Source organism: Podarcis bocagei (assembly GCF_964188305.1).
Source record: "Podarcis bocagei genome assembly, chromosome: 13".
NCBI lineage: Eukaryota > Metazoa > Chordata > Lepidosauria > Squamata > Lacertidae > Podarcis > Podarcis bocagei.
Window position 1 is genome coordinate 17,467,776 of NC_138138.1, and position 27,911 is coordinate 17,495,686.

A 27,911-nucleotide genomic window follows, 5' to 3' on the forward strand; every position below is an offset into this window, starting at 1 on the left:
TATTAAATTTCAATAATTTGGTTCCATTTGTAATCATTTTGAAAATTAATAAAAATATTATTTATTTATTTATTCCTTGATATTTTATATCATTTATGAATACAACCCATCTTCATATTACAGTATATGATGATATTTTAATTTTACCATTTTTGTTTTTATTCTGTTCGGGTCTATAACTGCATAATAAAGGACCTGTATTTTCAATCCTGTAAAGAGTGTGTAATCTGTCCCTCCCCTCTGGCTCTTGGCCGAAAATCGTGGAAATCACACCTTTTGGTGGTGTGCGTGCACACACACACACACACACACACACACACACTTCTATGTGTGTTTGTGTGTGTGATTGAAGTGGTATATTAAAAAGTGTCTCCATTTGCAATAAAGAGGGTTGGAAGAAGCTGTCAATTTTGACTTTACCAGTATCTCATTCTTTCCATCTTAAATTCAGTTCTGCACAGTTTTTGCATCAATCTGTGATTCTTTTTATTTAAAAAACCCTCATGAAAACTCTTAAGTATTTTAGTGTCAATTTCTCCCAGTAAACACATTTTTCAATAAAGTCACGACACTTTTGCAAGTGTTCACTATGAATTTTTTTGACATTTTCCCCAATGATACCGGCTAACTCTATGGGGCTGAGGACAACTCAGCCCCGCCCCCCAATATGTGGGGACAGGGCTGAGCCCCCCAATCTTGAGGGACTGAGCCCTGACAGGCCTCCCTGGCAGGCCTCTCCACCATGCTGTAGGTTCCCACCAGGCTTCCCTGCTGTGTCAAAGGCATAGCTGTCAACTTTTCCCTTTTTTAAAGGGAAATTCCCTTATTCCAAATAGGATTCCTCGCAAGAAAAGGGAAATGTTGACAGCTATGGAAAGGTCCTGCTGGGCAGAGGGCCCCTTCACAGACCTTGTGGCCTCCTCACGGCACACGTGATGTCAGTGCCTCTACCAGTAAAATATGCATTTTTGTAAACATTGGTTGAAGAACAACATCATAATTTTTAGATAAGTGCAGATTTCTAAGGAGGGTTGTGTTTCGATTCTCATATTGTTTCAGAAAGTACAAATCAGATCGTCTTGGTTTTAAATGCAAACTGAATTGAATGCCCCCTGCCCCGAATTCTTTGTAGTCAAATAACCTATTTATTTACTTCTTTTCTTTATATGATACTTTCAGGAAGCATATTAATGGGAATCTTTAAAATATACATCCAGGTGTGCGATTCACCCTCCCAATCTCAATATACATTGGTTGAGAATAAGCGAAGCAATTTCCCCTTCTCCCTACAAAAATAGACGTTCAGACGGACTGGTTCAAGACATTTTGGCAGCACCCAAAGTGAACTACAAAATGCCTCCCCCAATGCCAGAGAAGAAGGGGCACTTTTTTGTCCTGTAAAGGGACAGAAACCGCTTTGAATGAAACATCACAAACATGTTTTTTTCGTCATTTGTTTGATGCTCCTGATGTAAAGAGACCTAGTTATTGCCTCACCTGTAATTATCACTCTGGTCATGACTAAGTCTCCCTTGGATAATGTCTCAATAGATTTCCACACAATACCAGCCAAAGTCTAAACATGAGAATATAAAAAAAAACCCTTCTTGTGATTCTAAACAAGGGAGAGGGCAGAGGAAGAGGAAGGATTTCTGCTGTTGTCTTTGTCAAGTTGTAGAATAGGATCTCGTTGTCTTTGTCCATGGAGTTTGTCCATGGAAATCAGCCCTGATTGCTCACTGGAAGGACAGATCCTGAAGCTGAGGCTCCAATACTTTGGCCACATGAGAAGAGAAGATTCCCTGGAAAAGACCCTGATGTTGGGAAAGATTGAGGACACAAGGAGAAGGGGACAACAGAGGAGGAGATGGTTGGACAGTGTTCTTGAAGCTACCAATGAGTCTGACCAAGCTGCGGGAGACAGTGGAACACAGGAGTGCCTGGCGTGCTCTGGTCCATTGGACACGACTAAATGACTAAACAACAACAGGATAGGATCTTAATCTGTGAATTGGTGAGGAAATGCTGTTCCTGTCAAGGCAAAATATTCTACTGAGGGTGGTTCTGGAACTAAGGTTCATGTTCTAGACAGAAATAAGGGTGTCTGATGACGAAGAATATCTGCCTCAGTATGCTGTTGTTTATTGTGTCCGTTCTCTTTCATCTGCCGCATTTGGTGTGCAAACATACCATGAATTGCACCGTCCATGATCTGTCCAGAATTCCACATGAATACTACCAACCTGGTGATCTTATGATTGGCGGAGTTGCTTCCCATCTCTTTACTGCTTTTGACAAAGAAGACTTCAGAGAAAGGCTAACTACCCATCAGCTTCTTAATACCTTGTAAGGACATGTCAAAGAATCAGCTGGTACAGAAACATCCCCCAACCCTAAACATGCTTAAATTTACCTACCGTAGTTTAAAATGGAAAGCCCTTCTCTATTCTGAATATTGAGCTTTACCTTAGAAAGTTTGGGGGGAGGGATCTTGAAAGCTCACCTCTCCTTTGAGGTGGAGATCTAAGAGCCCTAGATGTTCTCATCAAACTCAGACAAGATTTATAGGATACTCCTAGTTAAAAATGTGTCACAGGTCAGAAAATGATGAGAACCACTTCCCTAAGCTAGGCTACCTACTTCTCAGCATTTCGACACAACTTTTTGTTAGATCAAATCAATACCTGCAGATAAATGTTTTGTACATGTTTGTACTTTGTGCTTTCAACATGTTTTATGGCCTCTGTTGATGTCAGTGTGTGTGTATCAAAGTTTGATGACTTGCGCTCTTAATGTGGTGCAGACCTGTTCAGCTACTTAGTGAGAGGAAGACAGGAAGGGGAAAGAGATTCAATTGTGTTTAATATTTATAGACAGAGCCTGGATCAGGTACATTCATTTTGTTTGGCTTTGGGAACAACAGTCAGTGATTGGCTGAAGGTTCTGAACCTTGACGAAACGGCAGTTAACTGTCAGTTGGGAGAAGTAATGAGTGAGATGTGAGGCAAAGACAAGAGAAAGCTGAGGTGAAAGCAGACAAATAAGGCTTAAGCTCCCTAAACCCAGTTTGTTAACAATATTTTTTTGGCGAAGATTAGAACAAATGAGCTGGTGTGTATTTTAGGCTAAGAAGCTGCCCAGTTCTTAGCAGAAAAATGCCATAAAAGCAGATTTCTTAAATGAGCTCAACTGTCCAAGCAGCCAGAAATAGGATTTGTGGAGCTTTGCAGGCCAAAAGCAGATGGTACCTAGCAGTTGAATCAATTTGTGAGTGAACTGGGGAGGTGGCTGTTTAGGGAATTTGGTCTGGGGTAAAAGCCTTGTAGAGTTTGGTGTCAGCATCAGTATCTCTTAAATCTTTAAGTGTTATCAAGAACATGCAGGACTCCAAAATAAATATAAGTATTGCCTCATTAGGGATTGGGGCGGGATTGAAATCAGTTCACATTTAAATGTGAACCTCCCAAAATTGGCTTGCTCAAAAGAAATATGAAAAGCAAAACGGAGCCATTATTTGAAATTCACACTTCTCTAAATTTTGCAGTGCACTTCTCCAGCCGAGCAATGTATACAAAAATTCATACACTGGGGTAAAGTATTAATTTTTTAAAAATGCATATATTAGTGAATGTGGTATAGAAGTTGTCAAGTGGACTACAATGCATTTTTTTAAAGAAGAAATTGGTTTCCAGATATCTGTATAATAGGGCACACTGTGCACAAAAATGCTGAAGAATAATCATGAGGTGCTTGAAAAACTGCACAGCATATCATTTAAATAATAATAATTGCATAGCATATCTCCCAAGAAATCAGCATAAAATTCTCATTGCAGTGTTGTGCCAAAGAACTACCAGCATATCCTGGCCTTGGTATTTGCTGTCAAGGAGATCAATGAGAACCCCAAGATCTTGCCTAATATCACAATGGGATTCCATATCTATGACAGTTACTTCAATCAAAGGATGACCTACCGGGCTGCTCTGAACCTTCCATCAACACTTATACCCAACTACAAGTGTGACACTCAGAAACATCTGATGGCAGTTATTGGGGGGCTTGACATGGATTCCTCCCTTCAAATGGCAGACATACTGGGCATCTACAAGATTCCTCAGGTAAGATGCCTTGGAGATTTCACATTCATTCACCATGGATGAATCCTTTCCCCTCCCTGGCATGCAGCTATGTCACTGCCTCTTGGGCCAGAGAGTCTAGGGAAGATGCTTTTGTTTGACTCCCTTGTCCATGGGAAAGTGAGGTAAATGCCTACTGTCATTACAACTGTCTTTGCCACAACAGCCGCTAGAGATGCACATACCAATTCCTTCTACTATATTGATGTCCCTTTATTTCCTTCTAGCTCACTTATGGTTCCTTTGCCCTAGAGTATACTGATGAAAGCCAGTCCATTCCCTTTTACCGGATGGTCCCCAATGAAGCCCATCAGTACACTGGGATTATTCAGTTACTTTTGCACTTTGGTTGGACGTGGGTTGGGTTGCTCACTGGAGATAATCACAGTGGAGAGAGATTTGTTCAGACCCTGACACCTCTGCTGTCCCAGAAAGGTATTTGCTTGGCCTTCTCAGAGAAAACCCTGAAAACCACATATTTGACTGAGTATTATGCCATGTATTCCCAGTGGATCCAAATCTATCATGTTGTTATGGAAAGTAAAGCCAAAGTTGTTGTTTTCTATGGAGAAACAAAGTCCATGCTTGGCTTGCGAGCAATGGTAGCGCTAGGCGAATTGGAAAATGTGACCAAAATATCTGTGGGCAAGGTATGGATTCTGACAGCACAGCTGGATTTCACAGCATTGGCCTTTCAAATGAGCATGGATATGCAAGTCTTCCAAGGTTCCCTCTCCTTTTCAGTTCATTCAAATGTGGTACAAGGATTTAAAGCCTTTCTTCAGGTCCAAAATCCTTTTGAGGCAAATGGAAATGGCTTTGTCAAGCAGTTCTGGGCAGAAGTATTTCTCTGTTTATTTCCAAACTCCAATACAGAGGAGCAGGCCAGTGGAACCTGCACTGGAGAGGAGAAGCTGGAAGATCTAATTTCATCTGCTTTTGAGATGACCATGTCTGGCCACAGCTACAGTCTCTATAATGCCGTCTATACCATAGCACATGCTCTACATGGAATGCTCTTGCCCAGGACCAGATATAGGACAGTGGTGGAAGGAGCGATGCAGGAGCTTCAAATGCTGCAGTCTTGGCAGGTAATGCCTTTTCATGAAATACAATTTATTTGACATGAACCGTGCCATGGAAATTAGTGTAGATTACCTCCCAGCAGTCCTCTAAGCAGTCTTCTGAACTCCTTTCTCATCCTCTCACTCCTTCATTGCTCTAATTTAATAAATTCATAAATCAAAAAACACCCCAGAATTGCCATTTAATTTGTGCATTCATGCTGCATGGCAGTAAAAAGGACATTGGATCGGAAAACATTTTTTTACGTTACCTTGAGCTCCACCCTTTTTATTTATTGGAGGTGGAATACATATATTAAATCAAATCAAAAGTAAGCACTCCCTACAACACAGAACTCACCCACACTGCCCATATGACGTTCACCTCCAGATCACTCTCTTCCCACTCTTCTCTCTTCCTCAGTCTGAACTTTCTCATTCTATGGATACTCCAAAAAGGGGAGGGCATGAGAAATTATGGATTGAGGGAGGGAAAGTTTGAGAAGGAATTGAGAAAAATGGACTTGTTGCAATAGTGTGACAGAGCGCTTTAACAACCCCTTTTATTTGTGCAAACCTAACATTCTGGTATGTGCATGAAACCCTCCCAGAAAATACGGGCAGTTTGGAGCGATTACTTCATCATTTCTGTTTTCTTTCAATGCAGCTCCACCCCTTTCTTAGGAGTGTCTCCTTTAACAACTCTGCTGGAGAAACAGTATCTTTTGGTGAGAACAGGGAAGTAGAAGCTGGCTTTGATATTACTAACATGGTCACTTTTCCAAATAACTCCTTCTTGAGAGTCAAGGTTGGAGGGATGGATTTGGAGGCTGCCCCAGGTCAGGAATTCTCCCTTGATGACAACCGAATGGTGTGGCACAGAAGTTTTCACCAGGTGGGGCATAATTCCAACATCCATGAGATATAGGAAAACAAAATATTACACACTTATCAGTCATCAGCCCAGCACATACCTGGTTTTCTAGCCTCATTCAAAACATTTTCTTCTGCATTACATTAGGTGTGCTTGCTGGATCAGGCCAATGGCCCACCTTCTACACCATTTTTTTCTCAGATTGGCAAACCAGATGTTTGTGGAAAATCCATAAGCAGGAACTGGGCCCAAGAGCGCTCCCTACTTTTGTGGTTTCCATAAGATAGTGTTCAACTGTTGTGATGCGTCCAAGGGAACGGGGGCAATTGGCAGGCCCCCAGATGGCTCCAGCCCACCGGCCAGTTGCCGGTCGAACTCCAGTCCTTGGTTTTGCATCAATCTGCAACTCAGAGCTTCAGAAGCCTTTCAGAAGTTGAGCACTCAAGCCAACAGAGATAACAAACTCTTCGCGATGGAAGGGCAGACAAAGGCATATGTAAAGCATATTTACAAGCAATTTATTCAGCAAAGAACAGGACAAAGAAAACATGTCTGCTCTCCTTCATGTCCAAGAGCTAGAAGCAATAAAGCAAAAGCTATGCACACAACGGAAGTTCCCAGCAAGCTGTGCTGGAATGTAAACAGACATGTGTCATACTCCAGACATCTGTTAAGGTGGAACGGAACATCAATATCATAATAGTGCCTCTGACCGTGAAGACGGAGCATAACCTCCCTCATGGCTAATAGCCACTAATGGACCTATCCTCCACGAATTTTTCAAATCCTCTTTTAAAACCATCCCAGTTGGTGACTATTACGGCCTCCTGTGGGAATGAGTTCCATAGTTTACTGCATGAAGAGCTGTAAATGGACTAGACACATTGCCGCAAATTACAACGGAGCTTTTAGCAGTTTAATACCCTTTCAAATCTTGCAAGCAATACATCCCCCCCCGAAAATCCCCGCCCCCAATTTTTCAAGTGTATTTTTTTTAAAAAAAAGTTCTCTAATGTTCAATTTTAGTTCTTCTACTTGGGGTGGGGGGAATCACACCTAAGTTACCATAGTTTTGGCTTCAGAATCCTTAGAATTTAACTGAGACACCAAAGTCACTACCCACATGTATCCTAAGGAAAATTGTTGGTGGAAGGGGTGTTCTATTTATGTATGGAGACAAAATGGGCAGGGCTGGTGAAAATTAGCCCCCAATCCCCTCCCCAGTTTGAGCCCTCATGCTTGCTTTTTGAATGCCTGAAGGGGGCTCAAAGATGGTCAGTTTGGTCTTGCCTTTGGAATAAGTAGTTTAGTGTCTTCTTACTTCTAGCTGTGGGTTGGAAAATGGAAGGCAAACATGCTATGAATTTCTGTGTGCTAAAATTTTAAAGCATTTATTTAAATGGGCAGGTTCCACCCCTTTCTGTGTGCAACCCAAGTTGTCCTCCTGGTTCCAGCAAGGAGAAGAAGGAGGGGGAGCCATTCTGCTGCTATGATTGTGCTCCATGTCCTCAAGGCAAGATTTCATCCCAAAAGGGTAAGAGACACAAGAGATATACTTTTCAAACCATATGTCATGTTAGAAGTTGTTGAAAAGATCAAGCAAATAATTGGTATGCATTGTTTGATTGGAGAATGGCATCACAAATTTTTAGAGAAGTACTCATTTTTCAGGGCAACTGTATTTTGGTTCATGTGTTGGTGAAAGGAATGCAATTTGGGTAATCTTTCCATTCAAAGGGCAACAAAACCAAAGTTCTCCTCCATCCCTATTAGCAGACATAAAGGAATATGGACCTTTCCTCACAAGAAAAGGTTTATAACCCATGATCTCATCTTTGTCAGGTTAAAATACAGCAGGCAAAATCAAATATCTTTAATACGGTCAATGACCAGGAAGCAATTTATAAAATATGACATTAAGAGTAGTATTGTGCTAGAAGTAGCAGTAAAAATATGGCCAATTCTCAGAGTTGGTGCTTATATTTATGACCAGGTTTCGAGTTTTAAGTTTTTAAAATTCAATTCAGGAGTCACTACTGTTTAATATCGTTCCTTCGATGTTTACACTTTGGACTCCTTTGTAGACATCATTGCTCGTCTTATTCTTGTTGCAATGTAACAGTACTTTGCCACGGACCTGTTAATTTCGGGCTCTTTGTCAGCTAAGAGGTGTCTGATATAGGTGTCGTCTGTGCTACGAGGTATTTTCCTCAGAATCGGTTTGATCAGCTCTTTTCTTGAGTCTCGATATAATGGGCAGTATAAGATGACATGCCCAATGGTTTCGATTTCATTGCTGTTACAGGGACATAATCTTTGTTCGATCGGTGTTTTATTGTATCTTCTCTCTAGAAGAGCTGAAGGGAGAGCGTTGAAGTGGGCCCTGGAAAATGCCCATCGGTGTTTAGCGTTGTCTAGAACTTTGAGATAGTTTGCTAGATGGGGCCTTTGGGAATTGTATAGAAGTTTATAAGTTATCGGAAGTTGGTTAAAGTCATTTTGGGTTTCAATGTCCCTGAGCCTTTCTTTGATTATGTTCTTGGCCCTTCCCCTTTCTAAACTTAAGAAATACTCTGGGGAGAGACCATATGTGGCCAGTTTTCTGAGGATGCCCTTCAACCAGCTAGATTGGAATTTGTCAAGAAGCATCAGGTAAAGTAGTCCAACCGGCGAGTTGTTAAGTCTTAGCCAAGTGCATAAGGTTCTTATCCATACTTTGGCTTTAACGCTGTATAAGCCCAGTGGTCGGAGCGAAACAATACAAATTGAAAGCTTTCGCAGATGACTTAGTTTTGACATTACAGGAGCCAGAATCTAGCACAAAAAGAGTTTTGGAACTTATCTTGGAGTTTGGTCGGGTGGCGGGATTTAAGTTAAACAAACAAAAAACTAAGGTTTTGGTTAAAAATCTGACACCTACAGAGATAGAGGGGTATCAGAAAGAGACAGAGTTAAGTGTGGTTAAAAAAGTGAAATACCTGGGAGTATCCTTGTCCACTAAAAATTTAAATCTTTTCAAAGATAACTATGAAAAATGTTGGTTGGAAATTAAAAAAGACTTGGATATATGGTCAAGATTGAAACTTACCTTGTCAGGCCGAATCGCAGCTATAAAGATGTGTGTTTTGCCAAAAATGTTATTCTTATTTCAAACCCTTCAGGTCGTGGACAGAATGGAATGCTTTGGAAAATGGCAGAAGGATATTTCTAAGTTTGTCTGGCAGGGCAAAAAGCCCCGAATAAAATTTAAAATACTAACTGACTCAAAAGATAGAGGGGGGTTTGCCCTGCCGGATTTAAGGTTGTATTACGAAGCTGCAGCCTTCTGCTGGTTGAAGGATTGGTTTCTGTTGGAAAACACCGATGTCCTAGATCTGGAAGGGTTTGATAATGTGTATGGTTGGCACGCATATTTGTGGTACGACAAGGCGAAGATTCACAAATTGTTTAAAAACCATATTGTCAGAAAATCAATTTTTGCCGTCTGGTTGAAGTACAAGGACCTATTAGAAAGTAAGACCCCGAGGTGGTTATCACCTGTGGAAGCCAAGATTTCTAAAAAAAGGCCCAATATGGAGGCCTACTGGCCAAAATATTGGGAATTGATTGAAAGAGTTGGAGATAATTGGAAGCTCCAAAGCCAGGACAAACTAAAAGGTAAGGTGCGAGATTGGTTGCATTATGCTCAAATTCAAGAGGTATTCAAAATAGATAAAAAAGTGGGTTTCCAGTTGGAGAAATCGAAACTGGAGATGGAGTTACTAGAACCAAAGACTAAGGTACTTTCGAGGATGTATGACTTGCTGCTTAAATGGAACACACAGGATGAGACAGTTAAATCTGCTATGATAAAATGGGCACAGGATGTAGGACACAACATTATGTCTGAGGACTGGGAAAGGTTATGGAACACCGGTATGAAATTCACGGCATGTAGTGCCTTGAAAGAGAACATTATGAAAATGGTATACCGGTGGTACATGACCCCAGTCAAGTTGGCTAAAATATATCATCTCTCTGATAATAAGTGTTGGAAATGTAAGGAGGCAGAAGGGACATTCTTTCACCTCTGGTGGACCTGCCCGAAAGTAAAGGCCTTTTGGGAAATGATACATAATGAGCTGAAAAAGGTATTTAGATATACCTTTTCTAAGAAACCAGAGGCCTTTCTCCTGGGCATGGTGGACCGGAAGGTGCCAAAGAAGGACAGAACCTTGTTTATGTATGCAACCACAGCAGCTAGGATTCTCATCGCTAAGTTCTGGAAAACACCAGATTTACCCACACTGGAGGACTGGCAGACGCAGTTGATGGACTACATGGAGTTGGCAGAAATGACTGGCAGAATCCGAGATCTGAGCGAAGAAACAATGGAGGAGGACTGGAAAAAATTTAAGGACTATTTGCAAAAACATTATAAGTTGTTTGAATGTTAAGATAGCGCATGATTAAGAAACGTTATGCTTCTGCAATTTATTTTAAGCAAATGATAAAGTAAGCATTGAAGGGAAAAAAAACGAGACATATTTGAAACAAAATATTATGTTTATTAAGAGTGTTAAAACTAAATTATAAATTTTTGAAATTGGTAACATAATATATTTAAAGGTATAATAAGATGGGAAACAAGATAACAAATTGCTGAACTGGCTAGAACAATGAATGCAATGCTGAGAGGATGTGAGGAGGTCCAAAAGTGAACTGTTGAAGGACGTTAAGGAAAGTTTCTTAATATTTTTTCTTTTTTCATTTTTCTTCATATATATATATATAAAAAATGTTTCTTGTATGTTGCCATGTAAACAAATCTGTTAACCTATGAAAAGAAACGCAATAAAAAATCATTATAAAAAAAAAAATAACGCTGTATAAGCCCACTTCCAGTCGTAGGGCGGCGTTTGGGACGCATTTAGGTGTTTGCAGGAGTGATCTAAGGAAACCTGATTGTATCTTCTCATATGGGTCTAGATTAGAGAGGGAGACGAGTGGTGCGCCGTATAGGATTTGTGCTGTTGGTTTCAGCAGGCAATACTGAGCTAAATGGACCAGTGATCTGACTTGGTATAAGATACTTTCCTTAGTTCCTGTTCTGAACAATTGATACAAGGATGATTTCTATTTGTAGTTGCCACCATTGTCCAACTAAATTGCAGAATGTGGTTCCATATTGGCAACATATCTGAAATCTGAGTGTATTTTCTCTCTCTCCAGACATGGATGAATGTGTTGCATGCCCTGAAGATCATTATCCAAACAGGGACCAATCACAATGCATTCCAAAGACAATCAACTTCCTGTCTTTTAAAGAGCCAATGGGGATAATCTTAGCACTTTTTGCTCTTTCTCTCTCTCTCCTCACAGTGGTGGTCCAAGCCATCTTCATTAAACATCAGGACACACCCATTGTCAGAGCAAACAATCGGGACCTCACCTACACCCTCCTCACTTTCCTCCTGCTCTGCTTTCTCTGCCCGTTGATCTTCCTCAGCCCTCCAGAAAGAGTGAGCTGCCTGCTCCGACAAATGGCATTTGGCCTTGTTTTCACAGTGACTGTTTCTTGTGTTCTGGCCAAAACGATCACGGTGGTTCTAGCCTTTGTGGCCACCAAACCAGGATCCAGAATGAGAAAATGGGTGGGGAAAAGACTGGCAAGCATCATTGTGATTTCTTGTTCCCTTATCCAAGTGGGCATTTGCACTGTGTGGTTAGGAATGTCTCCCCCGTTCCCTGATTCTGACATGCACTCTGTGATGAGGGAAATCATTCTAGGCTGTAACGAAGGATCAGTTGTCATGTTTTACTGTGTCCTGGGCTACATGGGCTTTTTGGCCATTATCAGCTTTGTTGTGGCATTTTTTGCCAGGAAACTGCCTGAGAGCTTCAATGAGGCCAAATTCATCACCTTCAGCATGTTCTTGTTTTGTAGTGTTTGGATCTCCTTTGTTCCAGTGTACCTGAGCACCAAGGGGAAATACATGGTGGCTGTGGAGATCTTCTCCATCTTGGCCTCTAGTGCTGGCTTACTGGGCTCCATCTTTTTCCCAAAATGCTACATCATTGTGTTGAGACCTGATCTGAACAGCAAGAAGAAGTTAATAAAGAAGAAATAACAAATTAACCTATCAACTTTGTTTATTTGTTCTATCAGAATATGGGCAATATAATCTCTCATTATCCTTATTGTATGATATATATTTTTGTTTAGCTATGTGCAATTTATTTGAAAATTCTCTGTGGTCACTGTGAGACAGGTTTCCCTAATCTTTTTGGACTTGATGTTGCATTTGGAAAACAAAGAAGCTGTAATGGATACCACAAAATATTAAGGCATGTTTCATAGGATCATCACCTTATAAGGCTGTTGTTGTGCTCCCCGTGGATCCTGTTTGGTGGGTAGTGTGTCTGAGGCTTCCCCTCACCCCTGTCTTTTTGCTATCCCTCTTGTTTTACTTTGGCCTGCTTTTACAGTGAAGGTGTGTGAACACCCTTTTGCCTTGGAGATGAGGACAGTGGAGGAGGTATTTGGTAAGGCTAGCTAAGAGTCCTTTTTATTTGTGTGTGTGCTATGTTCTGTATTCTAAATGCTTTTAAAATGTTGATTAATTTTATTTGTCAACTTATATGACTACTGGGTCTTAGGATCTTTTTTGCTTTAAATCATCGGTGTAGGTCTTGGGAAGGAAGTCCAATTCCATTGCTGGTCATGGAGCAAACTGGAAGAGACATTTGTTCTGTTTTCTTTTCACTAAAGAAGCCGTAGGTATAGAGACCTGTGCTTAGGCACATGTGAATGTCTGAACTTCCCTGGGAGTTAGTATGTTGTTCCTTTATCCTCACTACCTGGTAAAAGCAGCAGGAGGTGGTATTGTAGGCAACTGGGTCTTTAATTGACTTAGACATTCATTTCTAACGATGTCCTCTAACCAAACGATACTCAGATACTCTGCCAGCAACCCTGCGAAGTCACCCAAAATTCTGAGTCAGGGTACTCAAGTTTTTTCCTGGACATCCAATGACTTCCCCCAAGACAAAAAGCAAAGATCCATTCTTTGTCGTCTCAGCCACAAACCTACCCAGCCATAAGCAAGCTGCCAGGCACCAGATTCAGAGCAAAAGCTTACAATAAGAAGCCACAAAAGCAAATAGAAGCTAATACTTTATTAAGAGATTACAGTACAAAACAGAACAATTTTACCTTAAAATTACAGTTAAATAAAGATACAAAGACACCTTTGGTACCTGAGTACAGACCGAAAATAACAAGAGCTAGCTTGTCTTGCCCTAATCCCAACAATTAGAGGCACAGGCACCACCAGCAAGTTTTATCCAAGTATACATGGCTGTTCTGAATGGGGACCATTAGACCTAGATCAAAGACCATTGTCAAGACAGAAAGGCCTGGATGCAAGAAGGTAGATTTTTGTTTAGCCCAGGGTGGTCCAACTTTTTATACCAAGTTGGCTGCAAGAGTACTTCAACATGGAACCCGCAGGCCTCACACAGCCTTGTCTCACCGTGTGTGTGTGTGTGTGTGTGTGTGTGTGTGTGTGTGTGTGTAAGCACAACATTCTTCCCAGCAACCCTTGCTTGTGACTCCCTATCACCTCACATCCAGTTACCCTGGCAACCTTTCAAACCCTTGTCTCTGTTCACACCTTGGGGCAAGGGGGAAGGACAGTTCTTTTGCATTGCGAATGGCCCTCAGTGACCTTGCATTGTTTCTTAATGGCCCTAGTTTGGCCTGGGAGTTTTGCAGAGGCTAGTCCAGGAATTCCTTTGCGGCTTGTATTTTCTCCCTTCACATTCAAAATAATCAAAATCATACCATTTATTAATTTCTACAGTTTAGCAAGCGGTCCCCCTCCCAATTCCATGACAATATAAACACACATTCTAGAGTCAGTTTTCTGTTGCTGTGAGTGCTCTATTCCTATTTTCAAGCCTATAAAATTTCCCCCAATTAAACCTATCCTGCCTGGAAGCTGGTCTCATACAGTGGTGCCTCGCAAGACGAAAATAATTCGTTCCGCGAGTCTTTTCGTCTTGTGATGTTTTTCGTCTTGCAAAGCACAGTCCATCACAACTGCACCTCTTCAAGCGGCTTTAAGAAAAAAGCGCAAGACGTTTTCGTCTTGCGAAGCAAGCCCATATTCGTCTAGTGAAGCAACGCAAAACCGAAAAACCCTTTCGTCTAGCGAGTTTTTCGTCTTGCGAGGCATTCGTCTTGTGGGGCACCACTGTACTTTACATTATTTGTTTGGAGAAAAGTTTAATGAATTTTTGTAGAAGTACATTAGATGATTTCAGTGAACAAGACAGAACAAATCTACATAAAACCTAACCAGCTGCTGGTATCATGCACGTCTGCTGAATAAAATAAATTATCCATGAACATAGAAAAGTTCTTCTGTAGTGATTCCCATTATTAGAGGTAGCCCGGCCAGATTGCTGTATGGGATGCAGGTTGCCTAGGAGGACAACAATATTAATTAGTATAACTAATGAATAGGGACTTCTGGTTTCTGTGAATGGTGAAAAGGAGTGCTAGTCTGATCGTCTGAGGGACTAGAGCCCCACGGAGATACAGGGGGAAGCGCCAAGGCAAGGCACCTCCCCTAAAAAGCCTTGAGAGGGTTCTCAAGGTGTCAAGAGGTCCAGCAGTCTGCAAAAGGGTTCTCCTGTGACCCTCAAACCCCTGTTCCGAGAGGAATGGGGAGTGGGCGGTGGGAACCAAAGAGTGAGCCTGCGGACATGGCAGTATCGCAACTCCATGGGAGCGAAGCCTCAAACTCCTACCTGCAGCAGAGATCTTCCGAAAACTAAATTTAAGCCGATGGAAACGTAAAGAAGATTAATTATTAGATCTATTTCGGCTGAATTCAGTGCTAGACGGAGGAGTAAAAAGGAAGTCCATCCCCGTTTTCTGGTTAATCACTGCACGGAAACAACTTTCAAGTGAGAGTGGTATCAATTTTACATGACTCTATTAGATATATGTCTGCCAATGGGAAAGATCGATTAAAAGCAACTGAAGCCCATTCTTTACTACCTTTTATTGGATTTATAATGGAGAATTGTGGAGAGGACCTTGCAGTAAAGCCGTGGGTGAATTTGAGCCCAGCAGAGAACGCTTGAAACAAGACTATTGAAGTACTCTGTGGGGTGAGTGTATGGAAGCAACTATTGGCTTTGCAAGGCACATTTTGGTTGGAGTGATTTAAAGAAGACTGAGCTTGCTTCTAAAGTTTTTTGTTTTGTTAAAAGATAAATTGGATCTTTAAAGCTTGAAACTGACAATAGAGGCTGAATATTGACAGGGAATGCAGTGCCAGAAATCGGAACACCTGAGAGCCACTACACTGCCTATCTAGAGTTGGAAGCCTGGTAAAGGGCATTTGGACTCTGCCCAAAAAAAGGAATTATAATGATCTTCAATTGTCTGTAACTCTTACTTCAAGACATTTTTAGAGAACTGGCTCAGTGAGTCTTTTACTCTCCTCTGGATTATTACGTTGTGATTTTGTGTGGACAAACTGCTTTTGTTTTCTTTTTAAAGTAGATATCTGTTTAATTTGAATGTTAATTTGAAATCTGGATTTTATTTCGAATTGTATATGTGTAATGGGCAATCGTGCTGGAGGGATGGAAAAGTACAAAAGACCGAGTTTCTTGGGAAAAATGTTACTTGGTGGCCTTGACGAAACTGATAAGGTATGGCTGGAAAATTGGTTGTTTTGAGAACAAGGGAAAGAGAATATTGGCAAGGGCAGAGTGAATTAAGTAGAAGGAGTATTGGATATTTCAACTCTGTTTGGACCTTTTTTGATTGTTTTAATAGTAACTTATTGAACATAGCAATTAAAAAGCAACCAACCCCAAGTTTGGACAGAAGGACACAGGGAATAAGCCTTGGGTGGAATTCTTTTATGAATTGAGAAATGAGTTGATGAAGGAGATAAAGGAAAATTTGGATAAGACAGGAGATAAACATATAGCCCAAATGGACAAAAATACTGAAATGGTGACAGAACTGATTATTAAGAAAGAACCAGTGACAAAGAAAACAGAAGCAGTGGAGGTCTTGATGATGGAGGAACTTTTTAGAAAAATGGAAACTGTGATTGAAATGAAGAAATACCAGGAGATACTCAGGGCAGATATGGATGGCATGGGGGGTAGGCAGGAAATATTTGGGAATGCCTTGGTGGCTGAAATAAGGCAAAAATTACAGCTTCTGAGAGTAAGAGGAGACTGTGAGAAAGGTGAGCAGGATTTTAAATCTGACTTAACTGATAGTCACCTTCCTGTGAAATTTAAATATGCCAAAGTTAGGAAAAAGAATGGAAAACACTTGTTGTATATGTGCAAAATAATGTAAATAAATTGATACATTGGCAGGCTCAGACTACACAGTTGCAATCAGCAAAAATTAGATAATATTAGAAGAAGAGTTGATGAAGTATGCGTATGGAAATGCAGAAGAATTTTGTTAAAATTAGAAGAAGAAGAATTGATGAAATATGCGTATGGAAATGCAGAAGACTTTTGTTAATATAAGGAAACAGAAGAGGTAATGGAAGTCATGAGGTCTAAAGAACATCAAGATAAGGTATTGAAATGTTTTTGTGAATGGGGACAAGGGGAAGAATTTGTGGGGGTTTTTTGGTAGTTAGTTGTAGAAATTAATTGTGAAAATAAAAATAAAAAATTGGGTCAAATGTTCAGATAATCCAGTGTCCCACCAAAATTGTACCATCCCCTTTTTGTGGGATATTGAATTCCATTATCATTACCACTTCTGACTGAGTGTTAGAATCAGATCTAAGCAGAGAATTTGGCTGATAATTTTTATTCTTGTTATGTTATTTCCCAGCCCACCAACTCATTCATAACTTCTGCATTTCAACATATCACACTGTATATCGTAGCTTAAAATATTTTAAATATTCCTGATATTTTATATCCTTTATTTATTACAACCCACCTCAATGTGTATATTATAATATTTTACTTGCACCGATTTTGTTTTTATTCTGTTCAGGTCTATAACAACATGTTTTTTGCCAGTTGTTCAATATTTCTGATGTAACGAGACCTAGTTATTACCTCATCGGTAATTACCAGCCTTGTCATAAACAAATCTCCCTTGGATAATGTCTCAATGGATTTCCAGAGAATACCAGCCAAAGTCTAAACAAGGGTATAAAAACCCCTTCCTGATATTCTAAGCAAGGGAGAGGTCAGAGACAGAGGAAGGATTTCTGCTTTTCTATTTGTCGAGTTGCAAAATAGGATTTTAATCTGTGAATTGTTAGAGAAGTGTTGTTCGTGACAAGGCAGAATATTGAAAATATGTTCTAGATGGAAATGAGTGTTTCTGATAAGAAATAGTATTTGCCTCAGTATGCTGTTGTTTATTGTGCCTCTTCTCTTTCATTTGCCACATATGGTGTGCAAACATACCACTAGTTGCGCCATCCAAGATCTGTCCAGAATTCCACATGAATACTACCAACCTGGTCATCTTATTATTGGTGGACTTGCTTCTCACCTCTTTACTTCTTTTGGCGAAGAAGACTTCACAGAAAGGCTACCTATCCATCAACTTCTTGATATCTTGTAAATACTTCATGTGTTAAGTAATCAGATGATACAAAAACATTCCCCAGCTCTAACCGGGCTTACTCAAAAGCAAGTTCCACTGATTTCAGCGGGATTTCTTTCTAGGCATAAATGGTGGTGGTGGTGGGGGACTTCTGCGTAGCTGAGGCGTTGGCTTGGAAGGAGGGAAATGGAGATCTGAATGTGTCAGTGAGAAGAGGCTGCCTGTTGGTGTGCTCTCTGCTCCCCACATCCCACCAAATTTATTCCAAGAAGAGTTTAACAATCAGACCCACAGCTTAAACTTGCTTAGTTTGAGATAGAAAGTCCTTCTCTGTTTTGAATACTGAACATCACTTCAGAAAGCCTGGTGTGAGGGGTCTTAAAGCTCACTTCTCCTCTGAGGTAAAGTTCTAAGAGTCCCAGGTGTTCTCATCCCAATCAGGCTAGACTTTTATGATGCTCCTAGTTATAAATGTGTCACAGCTCTGAAAGTGATGAGAACTACTCCATTAAGTTAGAGTATCTACTTCTCTGCATTTCGATGCAGCTCTTTTGATCAGTACCTGTAGATGAATGTATGTGTATGTTTTGCGCTTTCACATTTCACCAAATGTTGCAGTGCAGTGTTCCAGTCAAGTAATGTATACAAAATGCATATACTGGGGTAAAATGTAAAAAAATATATATGCATATATTAATGAAAGTGGTATATAAGCATACAAGTGGAATGCAATGAATTCTTTAAGGGGAAATTGCTTTGCAGTTATGTGCATGTCAGAGCACAATTTGCATGAAAATGTTGAAGAATTGTCATGAGGTCCTAATTTCTATAAAAGAAAATTGCATAGCATATCTCCCAAGAAATCAGCATAACATTCTCATTGCAGTATTTTGCCAAAGAACTACCAGCATATCCTGGCCTTGGTATTTGCTGTCAAGGAGGTCAATGAGAACCCCAAGATCTTACGTAATATCACCTTAGGATTCCACATCTACGACAGTTACTTCAATGAAAGGATGACCTACCGGGCTGCTCTGAATCTTCCCTCCACACTTATGCCCAACTACAAGTGCAACATCCAGAAACACCTGGTGGCAGTTATCGGGGGACTGGACTTTGATTCCTCTCTCCAAATGGCAAGTATCTTGGGTATCTACAAGATTCCTCAGGTAAGATGCTGCCTTGGGGACTCCACACTCATTCCCCATGATCATCTGACAATTTTATTTCCCCCTCAAGTATTAGTATTCATCCTAATACTTTCCTCCAAAAATCCATAAGTGTTGGACATCACATAAACATGTGTTTCAAAGAAGCATTATCCTTATTTATTCTCCAGCACGATGGCATTGTAGATACGGAATTCCCTTCTGTACAAATGTCCAGTATATTAATTAATTTCTCAGATAGCGCATGTAAAGGTGATTATTTGAAACCAAATACCTATATCTATAACCAATTGCTCTAGTAAAGAAAGGGGGTGAAATGGGGAAGGAAGATGAGGGGAAAGGAAAGGGAAGCTGCATTGCAGGATTGTAGGAAAACTGGCATGCAGCAGTAGAAGAGAAGGAGGGGGACGGCCTACAAGCACAGGGGGCACTCTGTGGAGGCTAGATCTGTGATTGCCCCCAGCTTTTTGGAGCCCCCCTCCTTGAGGCTACCACCTCATCTCACTTCTGGGCAGGCTGGCCCTGGAAGCACATACCCAGTCCTTCTACATTTATGGATTTTGCTCCTTTATTTTCCTTTAGCTCACTTATGGCTCCTTTGCTCCAGAGGATGCTGGTCAAAGCCAATCCACTTCCTTCTATAGGATGGCGCCCAATGAAGTCCATCAATACAGTGGGATTGTTGAGTTACTTCTGCATTTTGGTTGGACGTGGGTTGGGTTGCTTGCTGCAGGTAATGTCAGTGGAGAGAGATTTATTCACACCCTGAAAACTCTGCTTTCCCAGAAAGGCATTTGTTTGGCCTTCTCAGAGAGAACCGTGAAAACGGCATATTTGACTGAGTATTACGCCATGTATTCCCAGTGGATCCAAATTTATCAAGTTATTATGGAGAATAAAGCCAAGGTTATTGTTGTCTATGGAGAAACAGAGTCCATGCTTAGCTTGCGAATAATGGTAGCACTTGGTGCAGTGGACAATGGAACCAAGACATCTGAGGGCAAGGTGTGGATTCTGACAGCACAACTGGACTTCAAAGCACTGACCTTTCAAATGAACTGGGATATGCAACTCTTCCAGGGTTCCCTCTTCTTTAGAATTCATTCAAATGTTGTACAAGGATTCAAAGCCTTTCTTCAGGTCCAAAATCCATTTGAGGCGAATGGAAATGGCTTTGTCAAGCAGTTCTGGGCACAAGTCTTTCTCTGTTTATTTCCAAACTCCAGTACAGAGGAGCAGGACAGTGGAACCTGCACTGGAGAGGAGAAGCTGGAAGATCTCCCGTCATCTGGCTTTGAGATGAGCATAACAAGCCACAGCTATAGTGTCTATAATGCTGTCTATGCCATAGCACATGCTCTACATGCCATGTTCTTGCCCCGGACAAAATTCAAGGCAGTGGTGGAAGGAGGGATGCAAGAGTTTCAGAAGCTAAAGCCTTGGCAGGTAACACCTATCCCATGGTACAATTTATTAGACCTGGGCAGTGATATGTAGCACAGTACCCTGAACATTTTCGAGCACTCAGTGCAGGATCATATCCCCTCCGTAACTTGTGTGCAGGGAAGCAGGAGGATATAATCCTGCACTGTGCTGCTCCTTCCCACGCAACTTCTCTGCACACAAGTTAAGAGGCAGATCTGATCCCACACTGAGAGGAGAAATGAGAGCTGGCAGAGAGTGGCAGACAAAGCTGAAAAAAATGTAGCTGTGGCTGAGGAAAGGAGGTGGGAAAGACTGGGCACAGCCCCTAAAATGGCTGTCCATGACCAGCATAAAAGGGGGGGGGGGAGGGTTTTAAACATTTATTTATGTACGTACGTGCTTACTTATTTACTTACTTACTGAAATTGTTAGTGGAAGTTATCTTTGTTAGAAATCCTGGGAAGCCAGGACCCAGTTTTCTGGCAAGGACTCTTTGGTGAGAGAACCCCAGCAGAGATTTAACATGGCAAAATAAAAGTCTGGAAATCTAGATTGTAAAACTGTAAATGTGTCCTTTCCGCTAAACCCCCAAACTCTCCACTGCCCTATCACAAAGATGGACCACACATTTAGTAAGTCACAACAATCAAAGATCAGATTCATGTGCTTTTCTATATAGCAGTCACAAAATGGTAAAATTTCCTAAGCTATTGGTATAGAAACATTAGATTCAGACTCCATTCTTGTCAGAATCAAAGGAGGTTGGTTAAAATATGTGGCTAAAGGGAGTAGTTCACACACAGAATTCACATGTAGACTGAGTAGAACAAAAGGCTTTGTTACCCATTTCCTCCCGAGGTGAAGGAAAGTGACTTAGGCTAAGTTTGGTAGGACAGCTTACTCTATGGCATTAACCACTTTGTGCATTAATCAGACTCAAGCATACTGGTTACATGAGGCTGGTTACCCTAGAATTCCTTTGGGACGGGATACAGTAATACCTCTGCAAATGTCCACCTTGTCTAGCGTCCATTCCAGTGAACGTCCACAGCAAACTTGAAAGTATCATAACGGGTTACTTCCGGGTTTGCTCCTTGCACATGTGCAGAAGCACTAATTCGAGCTTTGTGCATGCGCAGAAGCACAAACCACTCCAAGCACATGCGCAGATGCGGCGCTTTGCCTAGCGTCCTTTTTGGCTAGTGGCCGGGGCTCCAGAACAGATCCCAGTTGCAAAACGAGGTATGACTGTATACAAGCAGTGGGACCTAAAAAGCATGGATTTCCCCCCTCATTTCCTCTTTTTTGGGGAATACATTGGGATTGTCCCATAGAAAACAATGGAAATCGTCAGCTTGCTATGTGAACACTCTCAGGAATGGATTATGTTTGCATAGCACTACCTGCATATACTGACAGTCTGGAGGCATCCTGAGTGGCAATAAGGAGAGACATTAACATTACTTTATGATTTCTATTTTCCTTTCAATGCAGCTCCATCCCTTTCTTAGGAGTGTCTCCTTTAACAACTCTGCTGGGGAAACGGTATCTTTTAGTGCAAACGGGGAAGTAGAAGCTGGCTTTGATATCACCAACCTGGTCACTTTTCCAAATAACTCCTTCTTGAGGGTCAAGGTTGGAAGGGTGGAGGCTACACCTGACCAGCCATTCACCCTTGATGACAGCAGAATGGTGTGGCACAGAAGCTTTCACCAGGTGAGGCATAATTCCTACATCTATGAGAGAGAGGGAAATAGAATGTTATTCTACTTACAAATCATCAGTCCAGCACATACCTGCCTTTCCAGCCAGAATCAAAACATTTTCCTTGAGAATAGTAGAATCATAGAGCTGGAAGTCATCCCGAAAGTTATGTAGCCCAACCCAATTTGTGCCAGGAGGACCAGTTTTAGTTCCTTCCACACCGGGAAAAAAAAAATCCCACCTAAGTTACTATCGGTAAAGGTAAAGGGACCCCTGACCGTTAGGTCCAGTCGTGACCGACTCTGGGGTTGCGGTGCTTATCTTGCTTTATTGGCCGAGGGAGCCGGCATACAGCTTCTGGAGAACCAGAGCAGCGCACGGAAACGCCGTTTACCTTCCTGCCAGAGCAGTACCTATTTATCTACTTGCACTTTGATGTGCTTTCGAACTGCTAGGTTGGCAGAAGCAGGGACCGAACAACGGGAGCTCACCCCATCACAGGGATTTGAACCACAACCTTCTGAAATTAATTATCCTTCAGGTTTCACATTTCTCTGAATTTTGTGGTCTAGTTCTCAGCTCAAAAACGGACCAAAATCATTTGAAAAATACACATTGAAGTACAAAATACGTTTGAAGATGCATCAATTAAGACAAAAAGCATGGCAGGAAGTGTGAAGGAGGCTTCTAAGAGCATTTGGTTGAACTCCTTTACAGTTTCATATTTGGGGACCATGATAACAACACAAAGTTCCAAATTCATCATCATCAAGCCTTTTATTGGCATCACATACAAGCATCCAAAACAAATCAATACAGAATTATCACTTTCCCAGGGGCACAAAACATTTGCTAAAAGAAAGGAGACAGAGCAGTATATCGTCACAAAAGTTCCAAATTATAGGGAGGCTTCTAAGCATGTTAAGCCTTTTTAATACTTTCTGCTCAGTATGGGAAGGTTGGTGATGAACAAGTATTCATTTTATGTATGGGGGGGGGGCTGGTGAAAATGAACTCCCAGTTCCCTTCCCAGTTTAGGCATTATTTTCACAGACGGTCAGTTTCAGCATTCTTTTTTAAAACTGCTAATAGCAAAACAAATAGTTTGGTTCTCAGTAGTTTAGTGTCTTCCTACTGCTGGCTTAGGGGTGGGGATGAAGCCCAAAGCACTGATAATTTCTGTGTGCTAAAATGTTTATGTTGTTTTTTTTTAAATGGGCAGGTTCCACCCCTTTCTGAGTGTAACCCAAACTGCCCTCCTGGTTCCAGCAAGAAAAAGAAGGAGGGGGAGCAATTCTGCTGCTATGATTGCGCTCCATGTCCTCAAGGCAAGATTTCGTCCCAGAAGGGTAAGAGACACGAGATATGTACTTTTCAAACATATGTCATGTTAGAAGTTGTTGGAAAAATTAAGTAAATAGGTAAATAATTGCTAATATGGCAGACCCTCCAAGTGTCCCTATTTTCCAGGGACATCCCTGAGTTAGAGAAGCCGTCCTGGTTTCTGATTTGTTCCCAGAATGTCCCACTTTTCCTTTGGATGTCTCTATTTTCATTGGAGAAATGTTGAAGGGTATGAAGTTATTTGACCCGAACTGTCTGAAGGCAATCCTATATAGGGAAGGTTTTTTAATGTTTAATGTTTTATTATTATTTTTATATATGTTGGAAGCTGCCCAGAATGGCTGGGGCAACCCAGTAAGATGTGTGGGGTAAAAATAGTAAAATTATCATTATGGAATGGGACATCCCTATTTTCATCAGAGACATGTTGGAGCAGTGGCGTAGCGTGGGTTGTCAGCACCCGGGGCAAGGCAAGTAATTTGCGCCCCCTAACACGTGGATTTGCGCCCCCTAACCCGTGGATTTGCGCCCCCTAACCCTAACCCCCAGATGTTGCGCCCGGTGCGGCCGGCCCCCCCTGCACCCCCCACGCTACGCCACTGTGTTGGAGGGTATGATATGGTAAGAATTTACTTCTAAAGCACTCGTTCTTGACGAGGTGAGGGAACAAACATTTAAATAAACTCCAACAAAGAGAATATGCAAGCAAAGTGTCCAGTAGGGACCTGATTTATTAGAGAAGCTATTGCAATGAGGCAGCCTCGCTAAATCAGTTGTTCAGCTAACCGCCAGTTAGACAAACTGCCTGAAAGCACATTTTAACAAAGATTTTATTGGGTTTTTCACACATAAACATACATCATATAACATCATTATAGAATGCGTACCACAAGAAAGGTTACATGTTAAGGGGTGAAAAAGTCCCTGTTTTATGTTTCCCATCATTTATCTTGATTAGTCAAACTCTGGAGCTCCAGATATAAGCTTTTACTCACTTATTGTACATCTTCCTTGACAACTAGACATTCAGAAAGTGCCATAATCCATTCCTGTATCTTCCCACAGCTTACGGAATCTCAAGGAAACCACAGGGCTTGTAACTTACAACACCCTAGCCACTTGTGCCCTCTGGCTAAACATACAATCCTTCAGGGGCAGATAAGCAAGGAATGCAGTGATTCGGCAGTTTATCTGGTATAGGGGAGCAGCATAAAAGAGTTACAAAAATGCAGGAATACACGAATCAAAATCATTATTTGATACATACGTTCTATATAGAAAATAAATGCAATTACTATGGGATATACAAAAAAGTATTGACTGTCTAAAGTAAAACTTCTACATTGGTAATATAGTCCATTTTGTACATATTGTTTAATTGGAGGTCTGCATGAAAAGTTTTTAGACAAGCATACATTTTGCAGGGTCACTGTGTTTTGGTTAATGTGTTGGTCAAAACAGTGCAATTTAGATGACTTTCCCAGTCAAATTTCAGTAAAACCAAATTTCTCCTCCATCTCTATTAGCAGACAGCCCCAATAAATGAATATGTACCTTATTCTAAAAAGAAAAGGTTTATCACCAATGATCTAATCTTTGTTTGAGGTTAAAATAAGGCAGGCAGTACTAAGCTAAATGGACCAGTGATTTGTCTTGGTAGAAGACACCTTCCTAAGTTCCTGTACTGAACAATTACCATATTTTTTGCTGTATAGGATACACCCGACCATAGGATGCACCTTGTTTTAGAGGGGGAGAACAAGAAAAAAAAAATCTCCCCCTCTCTGCTCAGCGCCCCTTCAGCGAAGCGGCAGGAGAAACGGAGCCCCTTCTATTTCTCCTCCCGCTTCGCTGAAGGGGCGCTGAGCAGCTCTCCCTCTCTGCTGAAGCCAGGAGAGTCTTGCTCTCCTGGCTTCAGCAACAGGAACCTGAAGCCTTTGGAGCGCAGCATGAGTTCCTGCTGCACTCCAAAGGTTTCAGGAGACTATCCCTGAAGCCTGGAGAGCGAGAGGGGTCGGTGCGCACCGACCCCTCTCGCTCTCCAGGCTTCAGAGAAAGCAACACGTAGCCTCCGGAGCGTGGAGGGAGCGCTCCCTCTGCCCTTCAGAGACTTCGCATTGCTATCGCTGAAGCCAAGGAGCCTGCATTCGCTCCACAGGACACACACACATTTCCCCTTCATTTTTGGAGGGGAAAAAGTGAATCCTATAGAGCGAAAAATACGGTACTACAAGGAAGAATTGTAGTTGTGGTTACCAATCTTTTCCATCTAAACTGCACAATGTATCTTATGGGGACACCCCAAATAACATAGCACACAATGCTGAGGTGGAGTTCTCATGCATCACTTTCAATCTGGTTTGTCTGGAAACATCTTTAACCCTAACAGTTCCATACGAGCAGCACTGGAAGCTCAGTAACACATCTGAACTCTGAAATGATTATTTCCTCTCCAGATATGGATGATTGTGTTGGGTGCCCCGAAGATCACTATCCAAACATGGAACAATCGCAATGCATTCCAAAGACCATCAGCTTCCTGTCTTTTAAAGAGCCTCTGGGGATGAGCTTAGCATTGTTTGCTCTTTCTCTCTCTTTCCTCACAGTGGTGGTCCAAGCCATCTTCATTAAACATCAGGACACACCCATTGTCAGAGCAAACAATCGGGACCTCACCTACACTCTCCTCATTTCACTCCTGCTCTGCTTTCTCTGCCCATTGATCTTCCTCAGCCCTCCAGAAAGAGTGAGCTGCCTGCTCCGACAAATGGCTTTTGGCCTTGTTTTCACAGTGACTGTTTCTTGTGTGCTGGCCAAGACTATCACGGTGGTTCTGGCCTTTGTGGCCACCAAACCAGGATCCAGAATGAGAAAATGGGTGGGGAAAAGGCTCGGAAGCACCATTGTGTTGTCATGTACCATTATCCAAGTGGGCATTTGCACTGTGTGGTTAGGAACCTCTCCCCCACTTCCTGCTTCTGACATGCACTCTGTGATGAGAGAAATCATTCTAGGCTGCAACGAAGGGTCAGTTGCCCTGTTTTACTGTGTCCTGGGCTACATGGGCTTTTTGGCCATTGTCAGCTTTGTTGTGGCCTTTTTTGCCAGGAAATTGCCTGAGAGCTTCAATGAGGCCAAATTCATCACCTTCAGCATGTTCTTGTTTTGTAGTGTTTGGATCTCCTTTGTTCCAGTGTACCTGAGCACCAAGGGGAAATACATGGTAGCTGTGGAGATCTTCTCCATCTTGGCCTCCAGTGCTGGCATACTGGGTTCCATCTTTTCCCCAAAATGCTACATCATTGTGTTAAGACCTGATCTGAACAGCAAGGAGCAATTAATAAAAAGGAAGTAGTAAATTATCCTATCATCTCTGTTTTTCGTTTTACCAGAATATGGACAATATATTCTCTTTCTCCGCATCATGTCATGTATTTTATGTTTAGTATTGCCTGGTATTTTCTGGAAATCTTCAAAGATTTTAATTTATGTCCTTTGTTACAGCTGAAACGAGTAACTTATGGATTGAGCTTTGCTTTTGGTCTTTGAGCAGGACATCTAGCTTGTGCCATTGGTTTTTCAACACTGGTTAGACACCGCTCTCCTTTCAACACACTGTAAAAAGGGGAAAACTCCAAAGAGAATTAAAATATGGCAGGAAAGATGTCGAAAATAAGAGATTGTCTTCAAAAATCTTCAACAGAAAAAGCTTTTTGTTCTTATGGTTTGGGAAGGGGTGGAAGACGGCTGGCGAGGCCATACATTGGACCAATGTGCTTAAGCCAACCAGGCCTTAGGGCCTATTTCCCACAGCACAAGACCATGTTCATCCTTGAACCCATGCAGCTAAGTACGTAGATTTCTGTGCAGTCACTGTGACCTTGATGCAAACAGGCCCCAGACACTCAGGTGGTAAACTGCACTAATTGATGGCATGCAGGTATATCTATGAACACAAATGAATGGGGGATGGATCTAGTAAAGCTTTAGGCTGTGTCTATGTGTATAATAAATAAAAGCATATTCAGCTGCTGTGAGTACTCCATTCCTATTTTCAATCCTGGGAAACATTCCCTGATTAAACCTATCTTGTCTGACTGTTCTCATTATCTATCAACATAAAAAGAGTTATTTTGAAGTGATTCTCAATATTGGAGGTAGCCCCACCAGATTGCTGTTTGGGATATAGGTGGCATAGGAGGACAATGAAATTTAGTAATAGAAGTAACAGATGGATATCATGTAACATAAAAACTATCCCATTTCTCTCTTTTTTAAAAAATGGTATTTATTGAAAAAAGATTTAAAAAAAATACAAAGAAAAAAGACAAAAACAGAAAAATAAAAAATAAAAAATAAAACCATCATTTACGAATTCTCCACTTTCATTACCTTCTTTCCATGACCTCCTCCTCCTCCCATCTCTTGTATCTTGATTAATAATTGTCACAGCAAATCCTTTCCATAATTCATAATATTCTGTCATTACATTACCTTACTCTATTTTCATCTTATCTTATAAAAAACCTTAAAACTTAAGACTTAAATCTTATTTTTACCAGCTTCTCATAACCATTACCTTTTTACCTA

General features: G+C 41.3%; 1 protein-coding gene across 2 annotated transcripts; it reads left to right on the forward strand.

Annotated features, from left to right (window-relative positions):
• The first annotated feature begins 1,964 nt into the window (after positions 1 to 1,964).
• On the forward strand, positions 1,965 to 27,566 carry LOC308570966 (vomeronasal type-2 receptor 26-like). 2 transcript variants are annotated; one of them, XM_081166077.1, is made up of 11 exons: positions 1,965 to 2,346; positions 3,836 to 4,118; positions 4,364 to 5,227; positions 5,868 to 6,095; positions 7,482 to 7,608; positions 17,558 to 17,693; positions 18,566 to 18,848; positions 19,635 to 20,294; positions 21,768 to 21,989; positions 23,200 to 23,326; positions 25,778 to 27,566. In XM_081166077.1, the coding sequence occupies exons 1-11, from the start codon at positions 2,108 to 2,110 to the stop codon at positions 26,674 to 26,676; spliced, it is 4,068 nt and encodes a 1,355-aa protein (XP_081022203.1). In that variant the 5' UTR covers positions 1,965 to 2,107; the 3' UTR covers positions 26,677 to 27,566. The 2 variants fall into 2 exon arrangements, with proteins under 2 accessions (XP_081022203.1, XP_081022204.1); XM_081166078.1 differs by lacking the exon at positions 19,635 to 20,294 and having other exon boundaries at positions 25,778 to 27,564.
• The last annotated feature ends 345 nt before the right edge of the window (positions 27,567 to 27,911 follow it).

Excerpts from the sequence above, each read along its gene's own strand:
- LOC308570966 (XM_081166077.1), top strand. The coding sequence starts at position 2,108 with ATGACGAAGAATATCTGCCTCAGTATGCTGTTGTTTATTGTGTCCGTT. Across the intron at positions 20,295-21,767 it reads AGAAGCTAAAGCCTTGGCAG|CTCCATCCCTTTCTTAGGAG; the intron begins GTAACACCTATC and ends CTTTCAATGCAG. Across the intron at positions 21,990-23,199 it reads GGCACAGAAGCTTTCACCAG|GTTCCACCCCTTTCTGAGTG; the intron begins GTGAGGCATAAT and ends TTAAATGGGCAG.